The sequence below is a fragment of the Manis javanica genome, chromosome 3 (genome assembly GCF_040802235.1).
Source record: "Manis javanica isolate MJ-LG chromosome 3, MJ_LKY, whole genome shotgun sequence".
In the NCBI taxonomy this organism is placed as follows: domain Eukaryota; kingdom Metazoa; phylum Chordata; class Mammalia; order Pholidota; family Manidae; genus Manis; species Manis javanica.
The window spans coordinates 208765415-208787438 of NC_133158.1; the positions used below are offsets into that span (position 1 = coordinate 208765415).

The following is a 22024-nucleotide window of genomic DNA, read 5'->3' on the forward strand; positions in this document are numbered from 1 at the left end:
ATTATAGGAGACTAGTAGAAAAAATTATATTCTAACAAATTGGACAACCTAAAAGAAACAGATAAATTTCTAGAAACTATAATCTACCAAGATGAAGTCAGGAAGAAACTGAACAGACCAATTACTAATAACAAGTTGAATTAGTAATCAAAAATTCCCAATAAACAAAGCTCCAAGATCAGATGGCTTCATAGGTGAATTCTACCAAACATATAAAAGAGAGTTACTATCTGTCTTTTTCAGACTATTCCAGAAAATAGAAAAGGAAGCAATGCTTCTACATTCTATGAGGCCAGCATTACCCTGATAACCAAAACCAGATAAAGGCACTATAAAAACAAAAGAAACATATAGATCAATATCCCTGATGCACATGGATGCAAAAATCCTCAACAAAATATTAGCAAACCAAATAAAAAATACATGAAAAGAATTCACCATGATCAAATAGGATTTATTCCAGGGATGCAAGGATGATGATTCAGTATCTGCAATCAATATTACAGACCACATTAACAAAAAGAAAGATAAAAATCATAAGATCATCTCAGTAGATGCAGAAAAGGCATTTGACAAAATACAACATTCATACCTGATGAAAACTCTCCCACAAAGTGAGAAGGACCATATCTCAACATAATACAGGCCATATATGACAAAGCCAGAGCTAACATCACACTCAGTGGCAAAAAGACGAAAGCTTTTCCTCTAAGGTCAGGAACAAGAGAAAGATGTCCACTCTCACCATTTATATTCAGCATAGTACTGGAGGTCCTCACCATGGCAATGAGACAAGGCAAGAGATGAAAGCCATCCAAATTGGCAAGGAAGAAGTTAAACTGTCACTATCTGCAGATGACATGATACAATTTATAGAAAACCACAAAGGCTCTGTCAAAAAACTATTCAAATGAAGGAATGAATTCAGTAAAGTTGCATGGTACACAATCAATATACAGAAATCCATTACATTTCCATATACTAATAATGAGCTAGCAGAAACAGAAATTAAGAGAACAATCCCATTCATAATTACATCAGAAAGAATAAATACCTAGAAATAAGCTTAAACAAAGAGGTAAAAGACCCGTACTCTGAAAATCATAAGACACCGATGAAAGAAACTGTAGATGATGCAAGTAAATGGAAAGATATACCATGCTGATGGACTGGAAGAATAAGTATTGTTAAAATAGCCACATGACCCAAAGTAATCTATAGGTTCAATGCAATCCCACCGAAATACCAGTGTTGTTTTTCATAGAACTAGCACAAATAATCCTAACATTTGTATGGAACCATAAAATACCCCAAATATAGCCAAAGCAATCTTGAGAAAGAACAACAAAGCTGGAGGTATCATGTTCCCTGATTTTGAATGACACCACAAAGCTATGGTAATCAAAAAGTATGGTGATGGCATCAAAATAGATACACAGATCAACAGATCAGAATAAAAAGCCAGAAATGAACCCATGCTTATATGGTTAATTGACATATGAGGAGGCAACAATAAGCAATGGGGAAAAGACAGTCTCTCCAATAAATAGTCTCGGGAAAACTGGACGGCAATGTGCAAAAGAAAGATATGGCACCACTTTCTTATACCTTACACAAAAATTAACTCAAAATGGATTGAAGACCTAAACACAAGACCTGAAACCAGAAAACTCCTCAAAGAAATCATAGGCCGAAAACTCTTAGACATTAGCTTTAGCAATTTTTTTCTGGATGTCTTCCCTGGCAAGGGAAACAAAAGCAAAAACAAATTCAGTGGACTGTATCAAGCTATCAAGATTTTTTTGACACAGCAAAGGAAACCATCAACAAATGAAAAGGCAACCCAATATGGGAAAAGACATTTGGAAGTGATTTATCTGATAAAGAGTTGGTATCGAAATATATAAAGAACTCATATAACTCAGAACCAAAATAAATAAGTAAATAACCTGATTAAAAAATGGGCAGAGGAACTGAATAGACATTTTCCAGAGAAGATGTATGGATAGCCAACAGGCACATAAGAAGATGCTCAACATCACTAATCTTCAGGGAAATGCAAAATCAAAACCCCAATGAGGTATGACCTCACACCAGTCAGAATGGCTAGAATCAAAAGACAAGAAATAACAAGTATTAGCAAAGAGGTAAAGGGTACCCTTGTGCACTGCTGGGGAAATGTAAATTGGTGCAGCCACTATGGAAAACAGTACCTAGGTCCTTCAAAAAATTACAATAGAAATACCGTATGATCCAGCAATTCACTTCTGGGTATTTATGTGAAAAAAATGAAAACAGTAATCCAAAAAGGTACATGGATTAGTGTTTATTGCAGTGTGTCTCTGTTTATTATAGTGTTATTTCAACAGCCAAGATATAGAAGCAACCTAAGTGTCCACCAATAGATAACAGATAAAGACGACTTGGTACATATACAAAATGGAATATTAGTCAGCCATAAAAAAGAATGAATTCCTGCCATCTGTGACACCATGGATGGACCTAGAGGATATTATGCTGAATGAAATAAGACAGTAGAGAAACACAAATACTGTATGCTTTAACTTAAGTGTGGGATCTAAAAAAAAAATAAACAAGCAAACAAAAAAACAAAAACAGAAACAGACTCAGATATAAATACAGAAAACAAAATGATGGTTGCCAGAGGGGAGGTGGGCAGGGGTATGGGTGAAATAGTTGAAGGGGATAAAGAGGTACAAACTGTGGTTACAAAATAAATCACAGGGATGAAAAGTAATGCATGGGGAATAATTGAAAACTTCAAGAAACATTTATTCAGTGACTACTAAAAGCATGGTACTGTTTTAAGTGTTGTTAATTCAAACATGGGCCTTGGTATATAGAAATTAGTAGATTTCACTGTTGGCTCTGCATATATCTTTTAACTCCAAATTAACACAGGTAATTGTTACATAAATACATGCATATATACACAGTATGCATAAACACATGTATATATATATATATATATATGTATAGACATACACGTCCATGTGTGTACATGTTTATATACATCCACGTTAACACATACATATATATAAATATAGACAGAGGGAGAGCTAGTGAGATGCTAACTTATACAGATTGATGCATACCATGTTTATTTCAAAATATCTCTGCCAAATACCTCTAGAGCAATAACATTTTCCACTCCAGAAATGCAGCTAGATTTCAAGGGTCCTTTCCAGCCTTAACCTAATAATTCACTGAAAATAGAAGTCCTGATAAATAAAGTACACTATTTAAAGAGATCGGTATCTAATTTCACGATTTAAATTCTTATTAGCTGCTAAACCTTTCAGACCTACGTTTATAAAGGCTATCCAGGTTGCAAAACCAACACATTTCACTTGCGAACTTTTAATTTTCTTGTCAACTTAGTAAATTACCTGTTTTCAAGTAAAATCTCTACTAGGAGACACATAATTTCTGTTTTTTGAGACTGTCCAATATACTAAAAGTTTAATTTTGTCTTGTAACCAAAAATGATTCTTACATCAAGCACTGATCCAGAGAGATCAGCTCGTTCAAGATTTGCACAGCAGAGATTAGCATGTGCAAGATTGCAGCGGCTTAAATTGGCCATCTTGAAGTTAATGTATCGAAGGTCCAAACGAGAAAGATCAGCGCCACTGAAGTTTAAACCCTAAGATTGAAAAGCACAAATTGTCACTATATTTAAACCATCTGTTGTATTAAATTTAATTACTATAGCTAACCATCAAGGTTTTTAGAAGCAATTGGCAGTTCAGTCAATTGGAGTTTATTACAAACTATGATCAAATGGAACTTAGATGCATAAAACCAGTGTCCTTAATGGGTTCTTAATAAAGGAAGCTCTGTTTACACATAACATTAGAATGCAGTCTGGCTACGCCTCACTTATGTGCACAAGTTTCTAAAGAGGGATCTTTGTTAGCCATGTACTTGTTGGTAAGTATTACTTTTACACATATTTCATAAGTATTCAATAATTCAAGACAGCTTTATTTTTAGAAAGTGAGCCTTGTGGTTTTTTAAACTCTTTAATGCTGTAATATATAAAAGTATCTGCCACTGACTGGCCGCACATAACAATGGTACAAACAATTGACTTTGTATTTTAATTGCTGCAATTCGTATGCATTACTCAAAAACTGCTTCGTGAGGCATAATTAGATAGTAAAAAAGGCTATTACATCTCTTTTTTGCTAACCATTGTGGGATTAAATCAATGCTATGGTTTGTAATTAAATTATATCTTGCATGAAAAAGGAAAACAAGGCAAAAAAAGAATCCTACAGGAATATAAAACTTTACTCACAGATTTGCTCCCTCCCTTCCCCACCCCTCCCCTTTGGTAACTGCTAGTCCCTTCTTGGAGTCTGTGAGTCTGCTGCTGTTCTGTTCCTGATACATGTAACTCATGTAAAAGTATGTTTTAATTACCTGGCAACGCAACTCTGATTTGGTTGGAGTGGCTAGCAGAAATCGGACAAATTCCTTTCGAGATATTGGTGAATGATCCTCTGGTGGCTGTGAATTCTTGAGAAAGGTATTAAGAAATTAGTGGAGCATTTTGGGAGACAGCTACACTAAATGTAGTACTGGCTAATGTAAAAAGAGCCTTACCTTTATTGCCACTTCTAGGTGTTCAATCAGTGAGTCAATACCAAAAAATCTGGCTTCTTCCAGCACACCTATCACAATAAAAGTGATTCAGCTTTGACAGAAAAGTATTCATTTTAGTTTTTATAGCCTTCTTTATGTTAAATCCTCACAATAGAAGTGAAATTCAACAAGTAGCCTATCTTCAATGTAAAAGGAAAAAAAAACTAATGTTTGGAACATATATATATAGAATTTTAAAAAATATTTGTTGTTAAAACAAATTAGTTTTTCTTAATAGTTTACATTCACCCAAAGGAAAAATTGGAAAAACTAATGAAAGCCTTCCATATTTCAAAATTATTTCTGAAAATTAAATTGGCCATAGGCAAAAAAATCCTAATATCATACATTTCTAAAATAATTGATAAAGTGATTTGATTGTGAATCCAATAAATAATTAGTCCATCTAATCTAACATTTCACTGACTTTTTCAGTGGAGCAGACTGACTATGTTTGTCACAAATATCTTTTACTTACCAAATCGGGATATTATAAAATGAATAAAAGTAAGTCAGCTTCAAAACAAAAGTAAAAAGCATAATTCAGAAACCTTTCTTACAGGACAGTCAATTTTTAAAAAAGATTTCCAAATGATAAAAGGGATTTTGTCTATCATTTACTTTTCTTACTTTAGTAAAAAAAAAAAGTCTGTACTTTCTCTAATATGTATACTTTCTTACATTTGTTAATAAACATCTTCATCAGAGTATGTGGGAATAAATTGGAATCCATTCTCCTTTAAAAGAAGACCTCAGTCATTCAGAGGGCTGAGTCTAATGTTAAAAAACTACTAAGGCCTCAGGAATTAAAAAGAAATAAGATACACAATCCCTCCTTTCAAATGGTTCCAAGATAGTAAGTGTAATTATATGCAGATACAGAAAACCACAGCAATTAATTGTCCAGGAGGATTATGATCTTTTCTGGGAAAGTCCAACTCCACTTCCAATATTCCAATTGCAAAAGAAAGGTCATCCGATGAACAGCACACTACTCAGGAGCTGCTCGCGCACAGCACGCTTCCCAGTCCAGGGCAGAGAGGCCACTTCTCTGGCTTCCTCACGCAGGCGCAGCTCCACTCCCGAATCTGCCCCTGAGAGAAACTCGTCGTACAAGGGGTTCTGGCGGCCCCGCTCTCAGCACACTGAGACCTCCTGAGTAAATCAGAGCCTCCTGAGGAATGTGGTAAAGATTTTTTTTTTTCGAGTTCTAGGTTCAGAACTAAGCTTTAAAACTTCCAGAAAAGCCTTATACATACAAAAGGCACCTATGGGAGGCAGTTGAGGAAAGGAAGTAATATTTAGCATATTTTGTTAGTACCAGTAAGACCTGGATTTGAATCCCAGCTGTCATTCATGACCTTTTTATTTTTTTTCTTAATTATGGTATCATTGATATACAATCTTATGAAGGTTTCACATGAGCAACATTGTGGTTATTACATTCACCCATATTATCAAGTCCCCCCCACCCCCCTTGCAGTCACTGTCCATCAGCATAGTAAGATGCTATAGAGTCACTACTTGTCTTCTCTGTGCTATACTGTCTTCCCCGTGACCCCTCTATATTATGTGTGCTAATCATAATGCCCCTCAATCCCCTTCTCCCTCCCTTCCCCACCCCTCCCCTTTGGTAACCGCTAGTCCCTTCTTGGAGTCTGTGAGTCTGCTGCTGTTCTGTTCCTTCATTATTGCTTTGTTGTTATACTCCACAAATGAGTGAAATCATATGGTATTTGTCTTTCTCTGCCTGGCTTATTCACTGACTATAATACCCTCTAGCTCCATTCATGCTGTTACAAATGGTAGGATTTATTTTTTTAATGGCTGAATAATATTCCATTGTGTATATGAACTACATCTTCTTTAGCCATTCATCTACTGATGGACACTTAGGTTGCTTCCCTATCTTGGCTATTGTAAATAGCACAAACTACCTTTTTCATTAAAAGCAACTTAATTTCTTTCTTAACTAAAGTTGCCCACATTTGTGAAATGGGGATACTATTACCTTCCTCTACCTTCCTGACAAAGTTGTCAGAAGTATTAAAAAAGATAAGCATATATATTATCTGGTATGATTCCTGTTACCTAGTAGATCCTCAATAAAATGACCACCATGATTATTATCAACTTGTATATTTTCTGACATTTAAGACCATTTTCCTTTTACTATATCAAACTGGGGTTCAGAAAATCCATGTTAATTTCAGGGAACTAAATATTGAAGTAGTAGGAAAGTTCTCAAATTAGCAGAAAATAATTGGACTGAGGAGAGATTTAGCTAGGGGGTAGGGAAAGATGACTTAAGTCAGGGAAAGAAGGCTTTTTAAAGACAGAAGAAAAAGAAGACATGATTCATGATTCAAAAGGAAGAAGTGAAGGTCACTGAAGGCACGAAACAAAAGAAATAACGAAAGTAAGCGAAACATACTGATGAAAGCACACGAGGAAGGGCAAGAAATAATGTCATTTCAATAAGTGGGAGGAAGCTAAATATTTTACTGTAGGTTACTTGAAAGCATGTAAATACTTGGGGCAAGCTGTAGCCAATGTTAAGAGTTTGAATGGAAACTGTACTAATGGAAAACTTCATAAAATGAGTCCAGTAGAGAGCTCTGCTTGTTGAGCAACTGAGTAAGAGTGAGCAACTGTGAGACAGATGACAAAGGGAGAGCAGGTACAGCCTGGGAACAGCCCGCACGGCTGAAGTCTGAGATAGCACAGGTATGTTATTTCTGACGGTATTTCCTAGGCAAGGAGGATATGAAATGCTATCAATGATAGCAGGAGAAATTAAAACAGAAAAGAGCCCACAGGGTACTAAAGCTGAAGTTTAAAATGTACTCAGGAAACGGTGGCCATTGGAGTAAACGACAGCAGGGATACACATGCCGGAAAGAAGGACCTGTGCAAGACAGGGTCACTGGTTATGTTTATAATATTAATTCCTGCAGAATGACTAAAATAAAAAATGGGTTATAGAGGGTTTGAAGCAACAGTTGACAGAGGTAAAAAATAGAAAAGCAAAAGAATTTAGGTATGAATAGTTATAGAACTAGATGAAAGGGTCAACTAATGTCATTTTTTGCGATGGGTAAGCTTTAAAGGTGATATCAAATTAAATACAGCAACAACGGAAGTTACTGAGTGTTCTGTATTTCACTACAGTGATTGTAAGCTGGCAGCCCCCAGGCTGCTTTGGATGAGGGTGGCATGTAGTGTTTTCAAAATTAGAAGATTTCACATAAAATTTTAGATCTTTAGCTTTTCGTTAAAGATCAAGGCTCTGGCACCCTCAGTCCACACACCCACACTCAACATTGTCTGTGGAAGCTGAGTAGGATAATGCCCTCAAGATCACCACAGTCCCTACTACTCGTCAACTCACACCAAACTCAGTCTCTTGGAGGACAGTGGGCTTTGAATATTCAACCACTGCACACGGGCTTGTCTACATCATCCATGAACCTCCACAAGAATCTTGTGATGTAGGCAGGGATGAGTGCATTTTTAACACCGAGTTTTCAAAAGGGACTCAGACTTTCCCAAGTTAATCTTCTAGTAAGTTGTAGAACTGAGATCCTAATTCAGTCTTAGGATTCCAAAGTATAATTTTCCCTCTTGACCACTGTACTTCTCAATATAATAGGAAGGTCCATTACTTGAAGCCAAGCCACAGTCACAATTAAAAAAAAAAAAATTTAAAGTCCCTTGTGTTAAAATCCAAATATATTTAGAATCTAAAATCAGAAAGTATGTGTTGGACATATACCTGTACTATGTAAAGACTATCCAGCTGCACCTTATCTATTTCTATGCCTATATATATACTCACGTACATGTACAAATATTTAGTTTTGTAAATGGAAAAGATGTACTTTCACTTTATAAAAACATACTACATTACTAAGCAAGGGAAAACAAAATAAAAATCCCAAACTTAAAAAAATGGGAGGAATTATATTGAAAACTCACCCAATAAATTAATGCCATCATTTACAATGAGCTGTCCGTGACGCAAGTAGTTCAAAATGGGTTCAAAGTACTCAGGACTTCGGTCAATTAAGAAAGCTCCTCTATGATCTTGTTTATTTCCCCAGACACCTGTGTAACCATTAAAATGAAGTGTCCCCCACCCCCCCACAAAAAAAATGAAAAAGCAAAGTTAGAAATTCATGGAAGAAAAATTGTGTAATATACCAGTAAGTTTTTACTCTTGTAAAAATTATTGATAGCATTAAAAAGCACAGGACAGGAGTTATAAAGTCAATAGAGCTACAAGACATCACACGAAGTGTGCAAACAATGTGTTGCACTCACCTTTGTCCTTAAACATGTGGGCCAGCATGCTGTCAGGTTCTTTGTTCACTAAAGTGCTCCTAAGAATTCAGGGAAAAAAATTGATTTCTCCATTTGTCTTTATAAACAAACATATTTTTAAGTCAAGAGTATACTTGATCCCAGCTGCTCTCTCAAAAAGACGCATGCTATAGCCTGGAAGGAGTGATGCTGGGAAACAAAAACGTGCAGTAAGTTGCCATTTATCAAAATCCCCTCTAATCTGGCACTTCCTTTGATTTAAATATTGTTTTACTTTCCTTTAACTTAAACAGAAAGCTATCCTTCTAGCAAGCTATTATGCCACAATATTGGTGATCTTAACTTACATTTTTCTTATCCCTTTAATATAAGCAGTAGCAGCCTCTATAAATTTCAATATTGTTAATTTTATTTGTGTGTCTATTACTCTGTATCTAAAAACATGTTTTAAAACACTGAGTTCACACTTTTCATGCTTTCTCTGGAATGACTCGTGAATCATTTGTCTACTCATTTTTTGTAGGAAAAACCCTCTAAAAATGGTTTCAGATCACAAAGTATATTTAAGCAATATTGGAATATCTTCTAAGACAATCATCAAACTGAAGGAAAGAACCAACCGTACGTAGGGCCCCCCAACACAGGCACACACACACACACATGCGCACGCACCTACCGTGTGGTTGTAAAGTACCGCCCTCCAACGTTTAATGTCAGCCAGTCTGTGTGAGATCCTGACAACCCTTCAGGTTGTCTAGAGTCTGCCTGAGGATCTAGAGATGACATGTAGAAAATAATACAAACACTGAGTTGGGGATTTGGGGAAGAGGGCAATAGCATAGCTCTTAAAATTACCGACACACATGAAAGCAGAGCCAGAGTGACTAGCACAGTGAAGCCCACACCACACAGCAGGTGAAATAAAACCAGGTGATAAGCTATTCCCACCAACACTCAGACAGAAGGGCGGCATGGGATCAGCACCTGACAGAATGAGCTGAGAAACCACAGGGTATGTGATGAACCTTCAAATTCCAAAGTCATCTACAATATTCACTTCAAAGCTCAGCAAGTCTATTTGAGAACAGCAGAAAGAAAGCAGGAGGTGTATGCCCACTCCAACTGTGGGTAATGCCAGGGGTTTACAGGAAGATCTGAAGAGGCTGGAAATGAGCTCTCAAAATCACCAGCCAGAGCATCCTCCCAGGATAAAGCCATACTGAGGGTAAGGTGTTCGGAAAAGTGGCAAGTTGAACAGACCAGAGACAACAGAGACAAAAGAAAAAGGAGTCCAGATGGAAGTCAAGAAGGCCCAACAGAAACAAGACCATGTCAGAAGGTGACTCCCTTATTTTTTAATACTTCACAAAAACAAGACAGAAAAAAAGGGAACTGTAGAGCCATGAAATTAGAAAAACTTCCCTAAGGTTGGCCCTTCTTTCTCAAGTTAAGGAACACTAAATTCAAGTAAAGATGAGCAACAAGAAAATCCTATGCAAGATTTTTGGAAGAATAAGAAGAATCATGGCCCTAAAGATAATGAACATGTGCCAGAATAAAACGCTTACCAAATAGGTAAAAACTGTAATTTAATATTCTAAACTATGCTAAAAGAAGTAAATAATGCAGTATGTGAAAAAAAAAACAACATAAACCAGAATGAAAAAATTCAGCAATGAAGCAAGAGAACTCCAGAAGGAATGAGAAATATCAGAGTTCAAAACAAAACAGCTAACGCTGTAAAAGGGAAATAACAGATGAGAAACAGGAAAGTTTTAAAAATCAAAGAGAAATGAAGAGAGAGATGAAAAAGATTCAACAGATTTCAAACACGGCAGACAAACGTAGAAGATCCATCAGAGGCCGGAAAGGAGAAATCAACTCAAGGGAAGGAATCAACCCAACTTTAGAGTTCAAAACAACTTTTCTGAATTTAAGAAAAAGAAGATTTGAAACTACATTATTGAAAGGGTCCAGAACATTCCTGGGAAAATGAACTCAGAACACCCAGAAATAGTCTGCTAAAATTATTGTACTTACCGAGAATAATAATAAACCTTTAAGAAATATTACACTCAAAGAGAATAATTAAGAATAATAATAAACCTTTAAGAAACTTAAAGGTTTCCTTTGGGAAATCTAGGAAAAATAATCACTTCTGACAGATCAGATTTTTTGACATTGACACTTTATGCCAAATAAAATGTTGTGACATATTTCAGATATTTAAAGAAAGATGTGAACCAAGGATGTTTTTAACAGCTTAACTGAGGTACAACTGATATACAATAAACTATACATCATTTAAGTTTACGACTTGTTCAGTTTTGATGTATGATTTTATATCTAGCCAAACTGACTTTCAAGTATAGAAGCCACGAACTTATCAACATGCAAAATGTCAGAGAAAATTTTTCTTCCTGTAAGTTCCTTGTAAAGAATCTACTAGAGAGCAAGTTTCACCCAACCTCTGGAGGCATCAATGCTTGGAGGTAAGCATTAAATATACTTGAAGGAGCAGAAAACTAAGAGACAGTTTTAAGGGAAACAGCACAGTAAATAATATTCTGAGAGTGTAGAAACAATTATTTTTTATGTAATAGAAGAAAGGAATGAGCATAACTAAAAAAATGTTTAACTGTGTTTAATAGTCATATTGGGATTGTTACTGACACTTTTATGTGTGCTTTGTGTAGGATGAAGTAAATGAGTCATCATGTGACATTACAACTGTATCACTCCCTCTGTCCCCGAAGACCCGTATCACTGACGTGTCAGAAATGAGACAAAGATGCAAGACAGAAGTTGGAGAAAAGTCTTACAGTCTTGATTATAAGCCAAAGTATTGGCATGAACCCATGAGATAGTTTATCTATCTATAGGTTATATGTAATATAAAACTTTGTGTCATGCAATGTGTTATATATAGATTTTATCTCTAGCCAGCTGTGTTTTTCCAGCTCTGTCCACCAAAAGCCAAGGAACATTGGTGAGCCAGCAGCAGCGAGCCCCCGTAGCACCTAGACTGTGTCTTGAGATAATTTTCCATGGAAAGAAATACAGGCTTCTTGGGAAAAACACCAACCTGGATCTAGGAGAGGAGAAGTGTAAGTTAAACACCTTGTTATTCTAGATAGTAAGGAGGCTAAAAGGACTAACGGGGTTACGGTAAAGGACTTGAAGTGGCCAAAAGTGAAATAATCTAGGCATCAATAAGTAGAGTATGAAAACTTACCCAATACTAAATTGATCGCTTTTTATTTTGTGGTTTGCATGTATGTATGAAATGAGCAGTTAAGTGACCACTGCCTGCCAACTGCTCTATGAGGTTAACGGATTAAAGAAGACGAGAAAAGATGTCTGCTCGCAGTTTTAAGGCAGAGGCGGGGAAGAGAGCGCGCTTCTCAGTTGGCAACTGCCTGAGCCATGATTCTGAGAACTACCTCCACTCACCAAATACAATTAGTGCGATGGCTTAAACAATACTTAAATATTTAGGGTGGTCATTAAGAATACTTACTTATTTAAGCCTTAGGCTCTTTTGAGATGCACCACTGTATAAGCCCTTTTCCAAATCAAAGGGTAGTGTGTGTATGTGTGCATGTGTGTGTGCTGGTACCAAGTCATTTTCGACTGATTTGACCACTGAGAATGACTGCCAGATACCACCTAGTAAGCCGTTCATGCTCAATGTAACAAGACACTGAAGAGAAATTCTGACAACTATTATCAAAGAGAAAGTTTCAAAAACAAAGCTGTTGTTCCTAAAGTCAAAACTGCCCTATCATGTCATATTTAATGGCTATGTGCGCATACACAGCACTTTAAAGGCATGAAGAAGATGAGGCATCCATACTAAAATATGACCATGTAATTCAAATTAAAAATTTACCTTAACACACACACCCAATGCAGAAATCGAAAGAGCTATGAAGATCTGAATACTGCCACAAGGTATTTTGTAATGTTAAGCTTACTTAGTAAGCCCATGTGAAATATTTGCCATTTCACTTTTTTTTATCTTGGCAGACAAAATTGGCTTTTAAGGAAGTCACTTACCAATAAATGGCTCTCCTTCACACACAAACAAAACATCATCATCCCTGGGGAAATCAAATTTAAAAAGCCACCATCAAAATCCAGAAATCACATTAATTATGTGTTGACTAAAGGAACTATTTCTTAGAATTACAGAGAAGATAGGTTTTGTTATCAATCTGTTTTGCAAAGAAGTTGTCCAAGTTGCCGGTGCTTTGCTTAACCCCTGACTTAACTGTCTTTGGATTTAAATTCCAGTAAGATCCTGCATATGAAGGTAATTACGAAACAGAAAAAACAAGACCCAAACCAAACCCACTATACCAACGACGTGAATTTAGTTTCTTATCAGTTGAAAAATGTACAGTTATGCTCAAAGGATGTGATTAAAGCCAAAGTCAACTCTTCTTTTTTTACTTTAATTCTACAATACTAAATAAATAACTGGGGTCTTCTCCCAAATCAGTTACTAAATCTAAGATGAACATACTTGGAAGTAACTCTGCTGTAAACACCCACATGTAAATGGAGAAAAGTCTTATAATCTTGATTATAAGCCGAAGTACCCCCATATGTAAATGATTACACATAATCTGAAATTCCAGATTATAGTGTATGTCCTCCTCCCCTATCTCACCCAACCCCATGACTAAATGACCAGAGATTGTAGTGTGAAGCATGAATTATTAACAGGTAGATCTTTTATAGTTCAGAAAGCTTCAGTTGTTAACCTTCTGGGTTGTAGAAACTTATTTGCTATAAGACATAACAAGTACACATTGAATTTTTCCTAGAAGTAGTCTGTGTGTCTTAAGGAGAAATTTAGATTGATATAAATCATTCAATAATTAACTTGATTATCCACAGAGACTGAAAGAAGCTGGGAAATCCTAAAAAACTACAAAATTCTCATTTATTTGGATTTTAAATCTGCTATTTTTTAAGTTCACCTTCTTTTCTACTTGCTCACCATGCCAGTTAACTTTTTAAGACTAGTATGGAAATTTCTTTTCTTCTCAATGAATGCTACTTACAATTCTATCTTATTTAGCAAGTTTTCACCAAAGTAGGTCTCTGTAATGTTTACAAAATTCAGTGCATTCTTAGGAAATGAACCATAAGCAGGAGCACATAAAATTAAAGAGATCAATTAGATTTCAAACATTAAAAAATATGTCTTAATAGATCCATCTCTGGTAACACAAAGAAATTCCTCACAGCCATACATGACCTCTGCCAACAGATTATCAGTGTATTGGAAGGTACTGAGAGTTTTCTATCTGATCAATACACCATACGTCCAAATAATTTAAATTCCAAAGAGCAAATTCTAGGCAATCATTTGTCAAAATCCTGTTTTCTCAACAGTGATTAAACTACCGCTTAAGGAAAACAGCGGAGCACCAAGAAGCTGAGGGCACACTGTAGATGGCTGATAAAAAGATGGTTACCTGATCAAAGCAATATCGTCAATCAGTCCACCTTTCCCATTATACACACTGGTGGCTTTTATGCCGAGTTTACTGCTGGCCACAGAAAGCAAATCGGACAAAGTTCCATATACAGCGACCACCTGTAAATACACCAGATTAATTTGAACAACTTACATGAATTTCCTCACTTACAAATTATAAACCACCACACCATCAAAAGGATGAAAAAACTCAGATTACCATATAAAAGGAGATTTGGGGAGGTTCTTAGTAGTACCCCCTTTTTTTCCCTTTGACTTGAATATTTACTTGGTGCCTAACATTGCTGGAATCCAAAACTAAAGAATAGAAAATGATCTCTGACTAAAAACAGTCTACGATCTCAATATATATTAAATTGTCTGGTTCTGCAGACAGACAGACCTGCACCTGACCTGAGATTCTGACATTTTCTGGCTCTCTGCTTGAGACAAAGTTTTTGTGCTTCTCTTAATGCTTTTGTTACTTTAACTAGAAGTGAAGAAAACAGTTGCACTTACATCAGGTTATCATGAGGCTAAAATGAGTTCATACACAGTAAGAGCTCAGCTAAGTGCCTGAGGCCTACTAAGTCTTTATGATGTTTATATATCACCCCTTTATGATTTCAAAAATAGGAATGATTTACTATTTATTGTAATATTTACTACAACTACCACATGAAAGGTGACAACTTCCCCCTGCATTTAATTCTTCAATAACTACTTATTTCATAAAAGCTGGATTTTAGCTAACATTCTAAACACAGCAAATAGCTGGGTTATAATGAATTGATCTGTCTTGCAGAGTCTGATATATGTGCAGGATACATGCAATTGCCTAAGTTGGGGTTGAGGATCTCTACATGTGGTGAGATTTTTACTTGTGTCATAATTTTAACTATGGGTTCCCACTAGTAGAGTTGTTCAGCTGCACCATTATCAGGATCTCTGAAAATTATGAATAAAAAGTAGACGAGGAGCTGAACGTGAAGCAGGAACAGCCAGTAGTTGACTTCCTACAGGACATGGGATAAAGGTGCCACATGAATGGGAACAGGAGCTGGGCCTTTGTTCACTAGCAACTGGAGTAAGGTAGGCACTGGATTTTTAGGTAAATAAATGAAAGGAATAACAGGGGTTTTGCTAATGTGGGAGTGGCAACCTTTCAACAGCAGAGTTCTGATTCCAGCTGCTTTCTCTTGGATCATGAAAGCTAAAAGGCCAGAGAAGTGTTGCAAGCTGGGGCACTTCGGGGAAGGGTTTTGGCAAGCACAATTTAAAGGAAACTAGGTGAATTATTAAAAATAATGATGAGCACAAGGGCCCACAGACGGGTGGGTAAACAAAATGTGGTCTATCCACAGACAATGGAATATTTTCAGCCCTAAAAAAGGCAGGCAATTCTGATACATGCTGCAACCTGGATGAAACTTAAAAACATTATGCTAAGTGAAATAAGCCAGTCACAAAAAAGGACAAATATTGTGATTCCACTTACATGAGGTACTTAGAACAGGCAAATTCATAGAGACAGACAGTAGGATAAAAGTTAGCAGGGGAGCGGCGGGGATGGAGTTACTGCTTAATGGGTAGTTTCTGTTTGGAGTGATGAAAAAGCTTTCAAAATAAATAGTGGTGAGGTTACACACATTATGTACTTAATGTCAATGAACTGTATATTTAAAAATGGTGAAAATGGGAACTTTCATGTTACATATGAGCCATCATTTATACCATGATGAAAAACTGAATGCAAAGCCCTTGGCACAGTGTCCTGCACAGGGCAGACATGCCATAAAGGACTGAAACCCGAATAAACTGTGTGCCCATATTTTCCATCATGTTTCCCCTGTGTAATAGAGCCTGGAATTCTATCCGCTACTGCAGATACATGGTCTTGGGAGAATAGAGTACACAGGCATTATGCAGAGTACATCGGGCTGTGTTAAGGCAGAGGCATGCAGAGAGAAAACAGACAGAAGGAAGCAGCTCAAGTGTCAGGCTGAGCAAAGCAGCCGCCGAGACTCCTGCAGCTTGGGAGCCGCTGGGGAGGGTGAGGCTTTTTGACAGTTGTGACGATACTAAGAATTTTCTAAAGTATTCTCTCTCTCATTTATCTGTGCTTCCGGTATATCTTTACATGCCTTTATTTGCCTGACATTATCCCTCCTCCCCTTGTTAACCAACTTTCTCCCCCAGCGTTTTTCACTAACTCTGCCTCAATCGGCCAAAGCTGAAAATGCATGGAAGTGAAGTATCTCTCTTTATATTATACACCTGCATTTAAATATTAGAGCGTAACACTTGATATGTCTTTTTTTCAAAAATACATCTAAGTGCTTTTCCTACTTCCACATGAGTGATTCTTCCTGTGGGTCAGTTCTTTCTAATGAAAATGGAGGCTACCCACCATGTTCTAAAGCTGCGCTGTCCAGTTTGGAAGCCACTAGCGATATGAGGCTATTTAAGTTTTAATGTACTAAAAATAAATAGAAGTTAAAAGTTGATCAGTTACACTAGCCGTATCTCAAGTGCTCAACACCTACACTGGTGCCCAAATTACATGGCACAGATAGGGAGTATTCCCATCATCCCAGAAAGTTCTGTTGCACAGTGCTGCTTCAAAGAGCGGAATAAAGCAAAAACAAAGATCTATTTTAATTCTGTCAGGCTTAACCATGACATGGCAATCCACAGCAACAAGGCGATGAGTCCAACTCAGAACCTGTTGGCTGTTTCATATGGAGGGTTGAGTAGTTGCCATCTTCCCTGCCTACTGCATTGAAGTCAAATTTGACTGCAATTCTCAGGGCAATCAGAACACAACAGGCATTTTTTGTAGGTTGTAAAACTGCTAAGGAGCACATTCTAGGTCTAAATTGAGTCCAACTTTATCACCTAAGTCAGCACTAGCATAGCATAGAACACAATTTATCATTTCACCACATATTTCCCAACCTGACTTTCTATCTAGATTGTAAAGGTTTAATGATAAAGTTTAATGTGTAAAAATCTGTGAATATAGGCAGCCAACTATCCCCTGGCAATGCCGAGGAGCATCACCGAAGAGGTACATCGCTTTGAGAAATCCCCTTCTCTCCAACATCCAGGAAATAACCTCAGCCGGTTTAAAAAGAATCCACTGAAATGTTCACCAGATTTATAGTAGGCCTCTGACAAATATTTCTTGACCATCAGGTGAAATTTTCATGGCTTTCAGAGAGTAGAACTAGGGCACACCCCACTATACTTGAGTCTTTTCCATTGATGTTACTAAGTTTAAAAAGTACACAGTAGAAATGCAATTCTATAGTGATACTCATAAAACTACTGAAAATGGCTATCTTTGGATAATGGAATTATAGTTGATTTTTCTTGTGGAGCTTTTTTTCTTTACCAAGTTTGTTATAATGAGCTTGTATTATTTATGCAATAAGGAAGAAAAGTTAAAATTTAAGGTCTCCATTGCTCTAGACACTAGATTTACAAATAAAAATTATTTTTTCAGTTGATAATCTAGCAAATGACAATTTAAATGAAATAACCAAAGGGCCACCAATGAGAGAGAAAACAGTACTGAAATTATTGCAAAGAATCTTATTGTTCTGTAAATTGGAAAACTGCCTTTAAGTTGGGCCAACATCCTTGTTTTTCGTTTGGAGGGCATTTTTAGCACTTGTTTTTCGATTTGATCATTTTAGCTTGACTCATTTTGAGCATACTAATACCAATAATGTTAATAATCTGTCATTAATATAAGCCAGAGTATCAGATTTAAAAATAGGTGTATAAATGTGAGGAAGGAAAAAATTTTAAGTTGGTGAGAAAGTTTCAGACTGGAACACATACCTTTCTTTATGTAATTTTGTTGGGAAAAAGCAGCAATGGAAATGTTGTGTATTGCCGATATAAGCTCTGTTATATACTAAGCTTACTTTAGTCCTCAGAGAGGCCAAGCATTTATAAACTAATCATGCTCACAATGGCCATTTGCTTTACATGTGTTATACTCCCGGTATGGGCATGAAGTTTCAATGTCACTGTGATTATCCACTTTAAGCTAGGCACTGTACTTAGAATGAAGCACGCATCAATTACCTTATATGATGACTCCTTTACACCACTTATTTCACCTTAAGCTTTCTAAATTTCAGATCCCATGACAAGTAAATTTATCTACCAATTGGGAAGGTAAATATGATACTGTGCCTAGCAGAATAATGAGTTTTCATTTAATTTGTCTTTAAACATCATCAAATTGCAACCTGTTATTCAAATTTAAAAATTAAAATCTACACATGTATTTGAAACATTTTTTACATTTTTTTCTTCTATGTCCACAGTATCTATTACATAATCACAATCAATAATACTTGTTGGATTTATGCAAGCTGATTTACCCAACCAAGCCACCAATCACAATTAATGACTAAATATAGAACTCAATTTACTCTACTTGCACTTTTAGTTTAATACATTTAAAAAATAGAAAGTATTTTACTCCTAATAAAGATTGCATAACTAACTCTAGGTCAAGAAGGCAAATACTAAAATTTTAAAAACACGACAATACCAAATGTTTTTAGAGGATGTGGATCAATGGGAATGTTTATGCAATGCTGGTGCGATACAAATGACTGCAATCACTGTGGAAAACAATTTGACATTATTCTGAGAAATTAAACATTCGTATACCCAAACACCCGATTATTACAATTTATGTATATATCCTAGGGCAGTGGTTCTCCAAAGTGTGGTCCCTAGACCAGGAGTATTAGCTAGATCACTGGGAAAAATGTTAAGAAATTCAAATTCCTAGCCCCATCCCAGATCTACTGAATGAAGATCCAGGGAGGGGCTGAGCAGTGTATTTTCTCAATTCCCCGAGGGCAATTCCAGTGCATGCTAAAGTGTGCAGACCACGGCCCTAGAAAAAACGTTTCCCAAGGTGTGCAAGGTACATAGACCAGAATATTCATGGCAGCACTGTCAATTTAACAGAAAAATATAAAGCAATACACAACCCAAAAGTCCATTGACAGGAGAATGGATAGTGGCAGTATTTTTATATAAGGGTCTATTATAAAGCAGTGAAAATGACTAAACAATCACTTATAGGACATTATGCGTGGAATCTCAGAAGTATTATACTGGATGAAAAATCCAAGTCCAAAAAGACTACATACAATATGACACCAATTTAGGACATGATATGTCCCAAAGCTGACAAAGCAACAAAAAAACATAGCTTAGTTTTAAATACATATGTGGTTAAACTATTTATTTAAAAAGGAAAACATGACAAAGAGAAATAGATGAAATTGGCTGATTTTATGGAAGAAACAAGATAGGAAAAGTGGTCAGCACATTAAGTTCTGGTAATATGCTATTTCTTGGGTTGTGTAGCAGGTTTACTGATGTTTATTACACTATTTTCCTTTTAATTTTTATGCATATTACTTTATTGGTCAAATATATTTTTACAATGCTTCAACTTGAGAGCAAGATTCTTATTAATATTTAGTTTTCAACAGGCAAAGGTTCACATAGATTTTCACCTTTCTTCAATTCAATTCAATGTAATGGGTTCAAATTTGGATACTTAACACCACCAACGTATTTCTTTTTTTTAACATTCTTAAATGCTAACCCCAACTAGTGTAGTTACTATCAACACAGAAGATGTTACAGAATTATTGACTATATTCTCTATGCTATACTTTCATCCCTGTAACTATTATGATTGAGATTTTATACCTCTTTATCCCCTTTACCTATTTTACCCACCCACCCTTCCCCCTCACCCATGGTAACCACCAGTCACTTCTCAGTGTCTATGAGTCTATTGTTGTTGGGTTCATTTTGTTTTATTTTAGATTCCACATATAAGTGAGATCGTATGATATTTGTCTTTTCTCTGCCTGACTTATTTCACTTAGCATAAAACCCTCTAGGTCCATCCATGTTCTTAAAAATGGCAAGATTTTTTTTAATGGCTGAGTAATATTCCATTGTGTATCTGTAGTACCTCTTCTTTATCCATTCATCTATTGATGGACACTGACTGTTTCACAACAACATTTTTCTGAGTTAATATCAAGGCCAGAAGAAAACAGTTATGCCCTGGATCAAGACAGTAAACATTAGTACAGAATTCAGATCTATTTTATATTCTACCATCTGCAGTGCCTGGCATGGTTCCTGAAAGACAGTATCCAAAGTGCTGACTGAATGAATGAATAGGGCCTATGACTTGCACATTACTGCCTAGCTCCTTATTGAATATTCTGAAGTTCAAAAAGCAACTTATGTTCAGGAAGTACAGAAAACTTTGAACGGACCTCAAGGTTGCTCAGAAGCCACTCGTCACATTCAGATGTCTGGGTCCTCATTTCAAATTCCTTAATACAAACTAATTCCTTAATATGAATATTAAAAAGAGAACAGTAGGAACTCCGAGGCATATGGGGTAAGGATAAAGGTTCACGCATAACTCACTCTTCTGGAGCTATTAAAAAAACCTAAAACTTACATTAAAAATACCAATTTTTTAGAAAGATGACCTTCAAATGTTTTTGACTATGTACCTCACCAGAAAGACATTTTGGGGATATGCTCAAGCATTTGTGTATTTGGTACTTATTTATAAATTATATGCTAGAAAAAGTATTTCCCAAATGATATAAGGACTTTTATCAACTTAGACTGTAAAATACCCCCTACAAGTTTTTTAGTGAAATTCTGCCACATACAAGATTGAGTTTAAACATTTTTTTAAAAAGGAAGGAAAAGAAAAAGAAAAATATATGAAAATTTGTCTTCATGTGCTAGAAAATATTTTTAAATGTCTTGCTAATTGGGAGGACCTCACCCTATCATTTGGCTAGTATTTCAAAGAACAGTACACCACAGAGAGTGGTTTATTGGTAATAGCAGTTATTAAACAGGACTTCAAATGCCCTTCTTTAAAATCTGGCAGTTTTTGACTTCTCAGACTCAAAGAAAGGCACTGTTTTTTTTTTTTATCATCTCATAGTTTATATAGGAGTGGCAGCTCTGCCATTTTCTCATTGCTTTCTTGTGGTTGTATGATTAATATGTTGTCTTCAATCTGCAGCTTCTTTGAAGGAATCTTTTAAAGCCACTTGGCAAGTTGGTGTGGGTTAATTTAGTTAAAACCGAGTGACACAAATCTTAACCTGGCACTGTGTGCTTCAATACATCACAGAATGCCACAGTGACCAACCAGTGAAGCCACTATTAACCTTTCACAAGCAAATGCACTCCCTTCTCTCAGAAGACTTGAGACTAAAAGCAACTGTCTCTACAGGCTGTGAAAAATCAAGTTTTAATATTGTGTATCTACAGTTAAAATATAAATAAAAGATACATTTCTTCTTAAACTCTATTGGTTTCTCTTGCATACCCTCTGTGGCGCCCACCGCACGCTGGAAGGCAGTGTGGCACAGAGCACACAGCCCTCTCTCCAACATCAGAATGTTCACTAGGTACACTTGTGTCCACTCAGCACACAGCACA

General features: G+C 36.2%; 1 protein-coding gene across 2 annotated transcripts in view; it reads right to left on the bottom strand.

Moving 5' to 3' along the window:
- KCTD9 (potassium channel tetramerization domain containing 9) overlaps positions 1–22024 on the bottom strand; it is a 32378-nt gene that overhangs the window by 8004 nt on the left and 2350 nt on the right. Inside the window, exons 2-9 of one of the 2 annotated variants that reach the window (XM_017673500.3) lie at positions 14484–14605; positions 13054–13097; positions 9671–9767; positions 8995–9053; positions 8650–8778; positions 4633–4700; positions 4450–4545; positions 3518–3667 (exon numbers count right to left, since the gene is read on the bottom strand). In XM_017673500.3, coding sequence (XP_017528989.1) covers positions 3518–3667; positions 4450–4545; positions 4633–4700; positions 8650–8778; positions 8995–9053; positions 9671–9767; positions 13054–13097; positions 14484–14605 — 765 coding nt within the window. The remainder of the gene's footprint in view (positions 1–3517; positions 3668–4449; positions 4546–4632; positions 4701–8649; positions 8779–8994; positions 9054–9670; positions 9768–13053; positions 13098–14483; positions 14606–22024) is intronic. The other variant, XM_017673501.3, reaches the window with a different exon arrangement.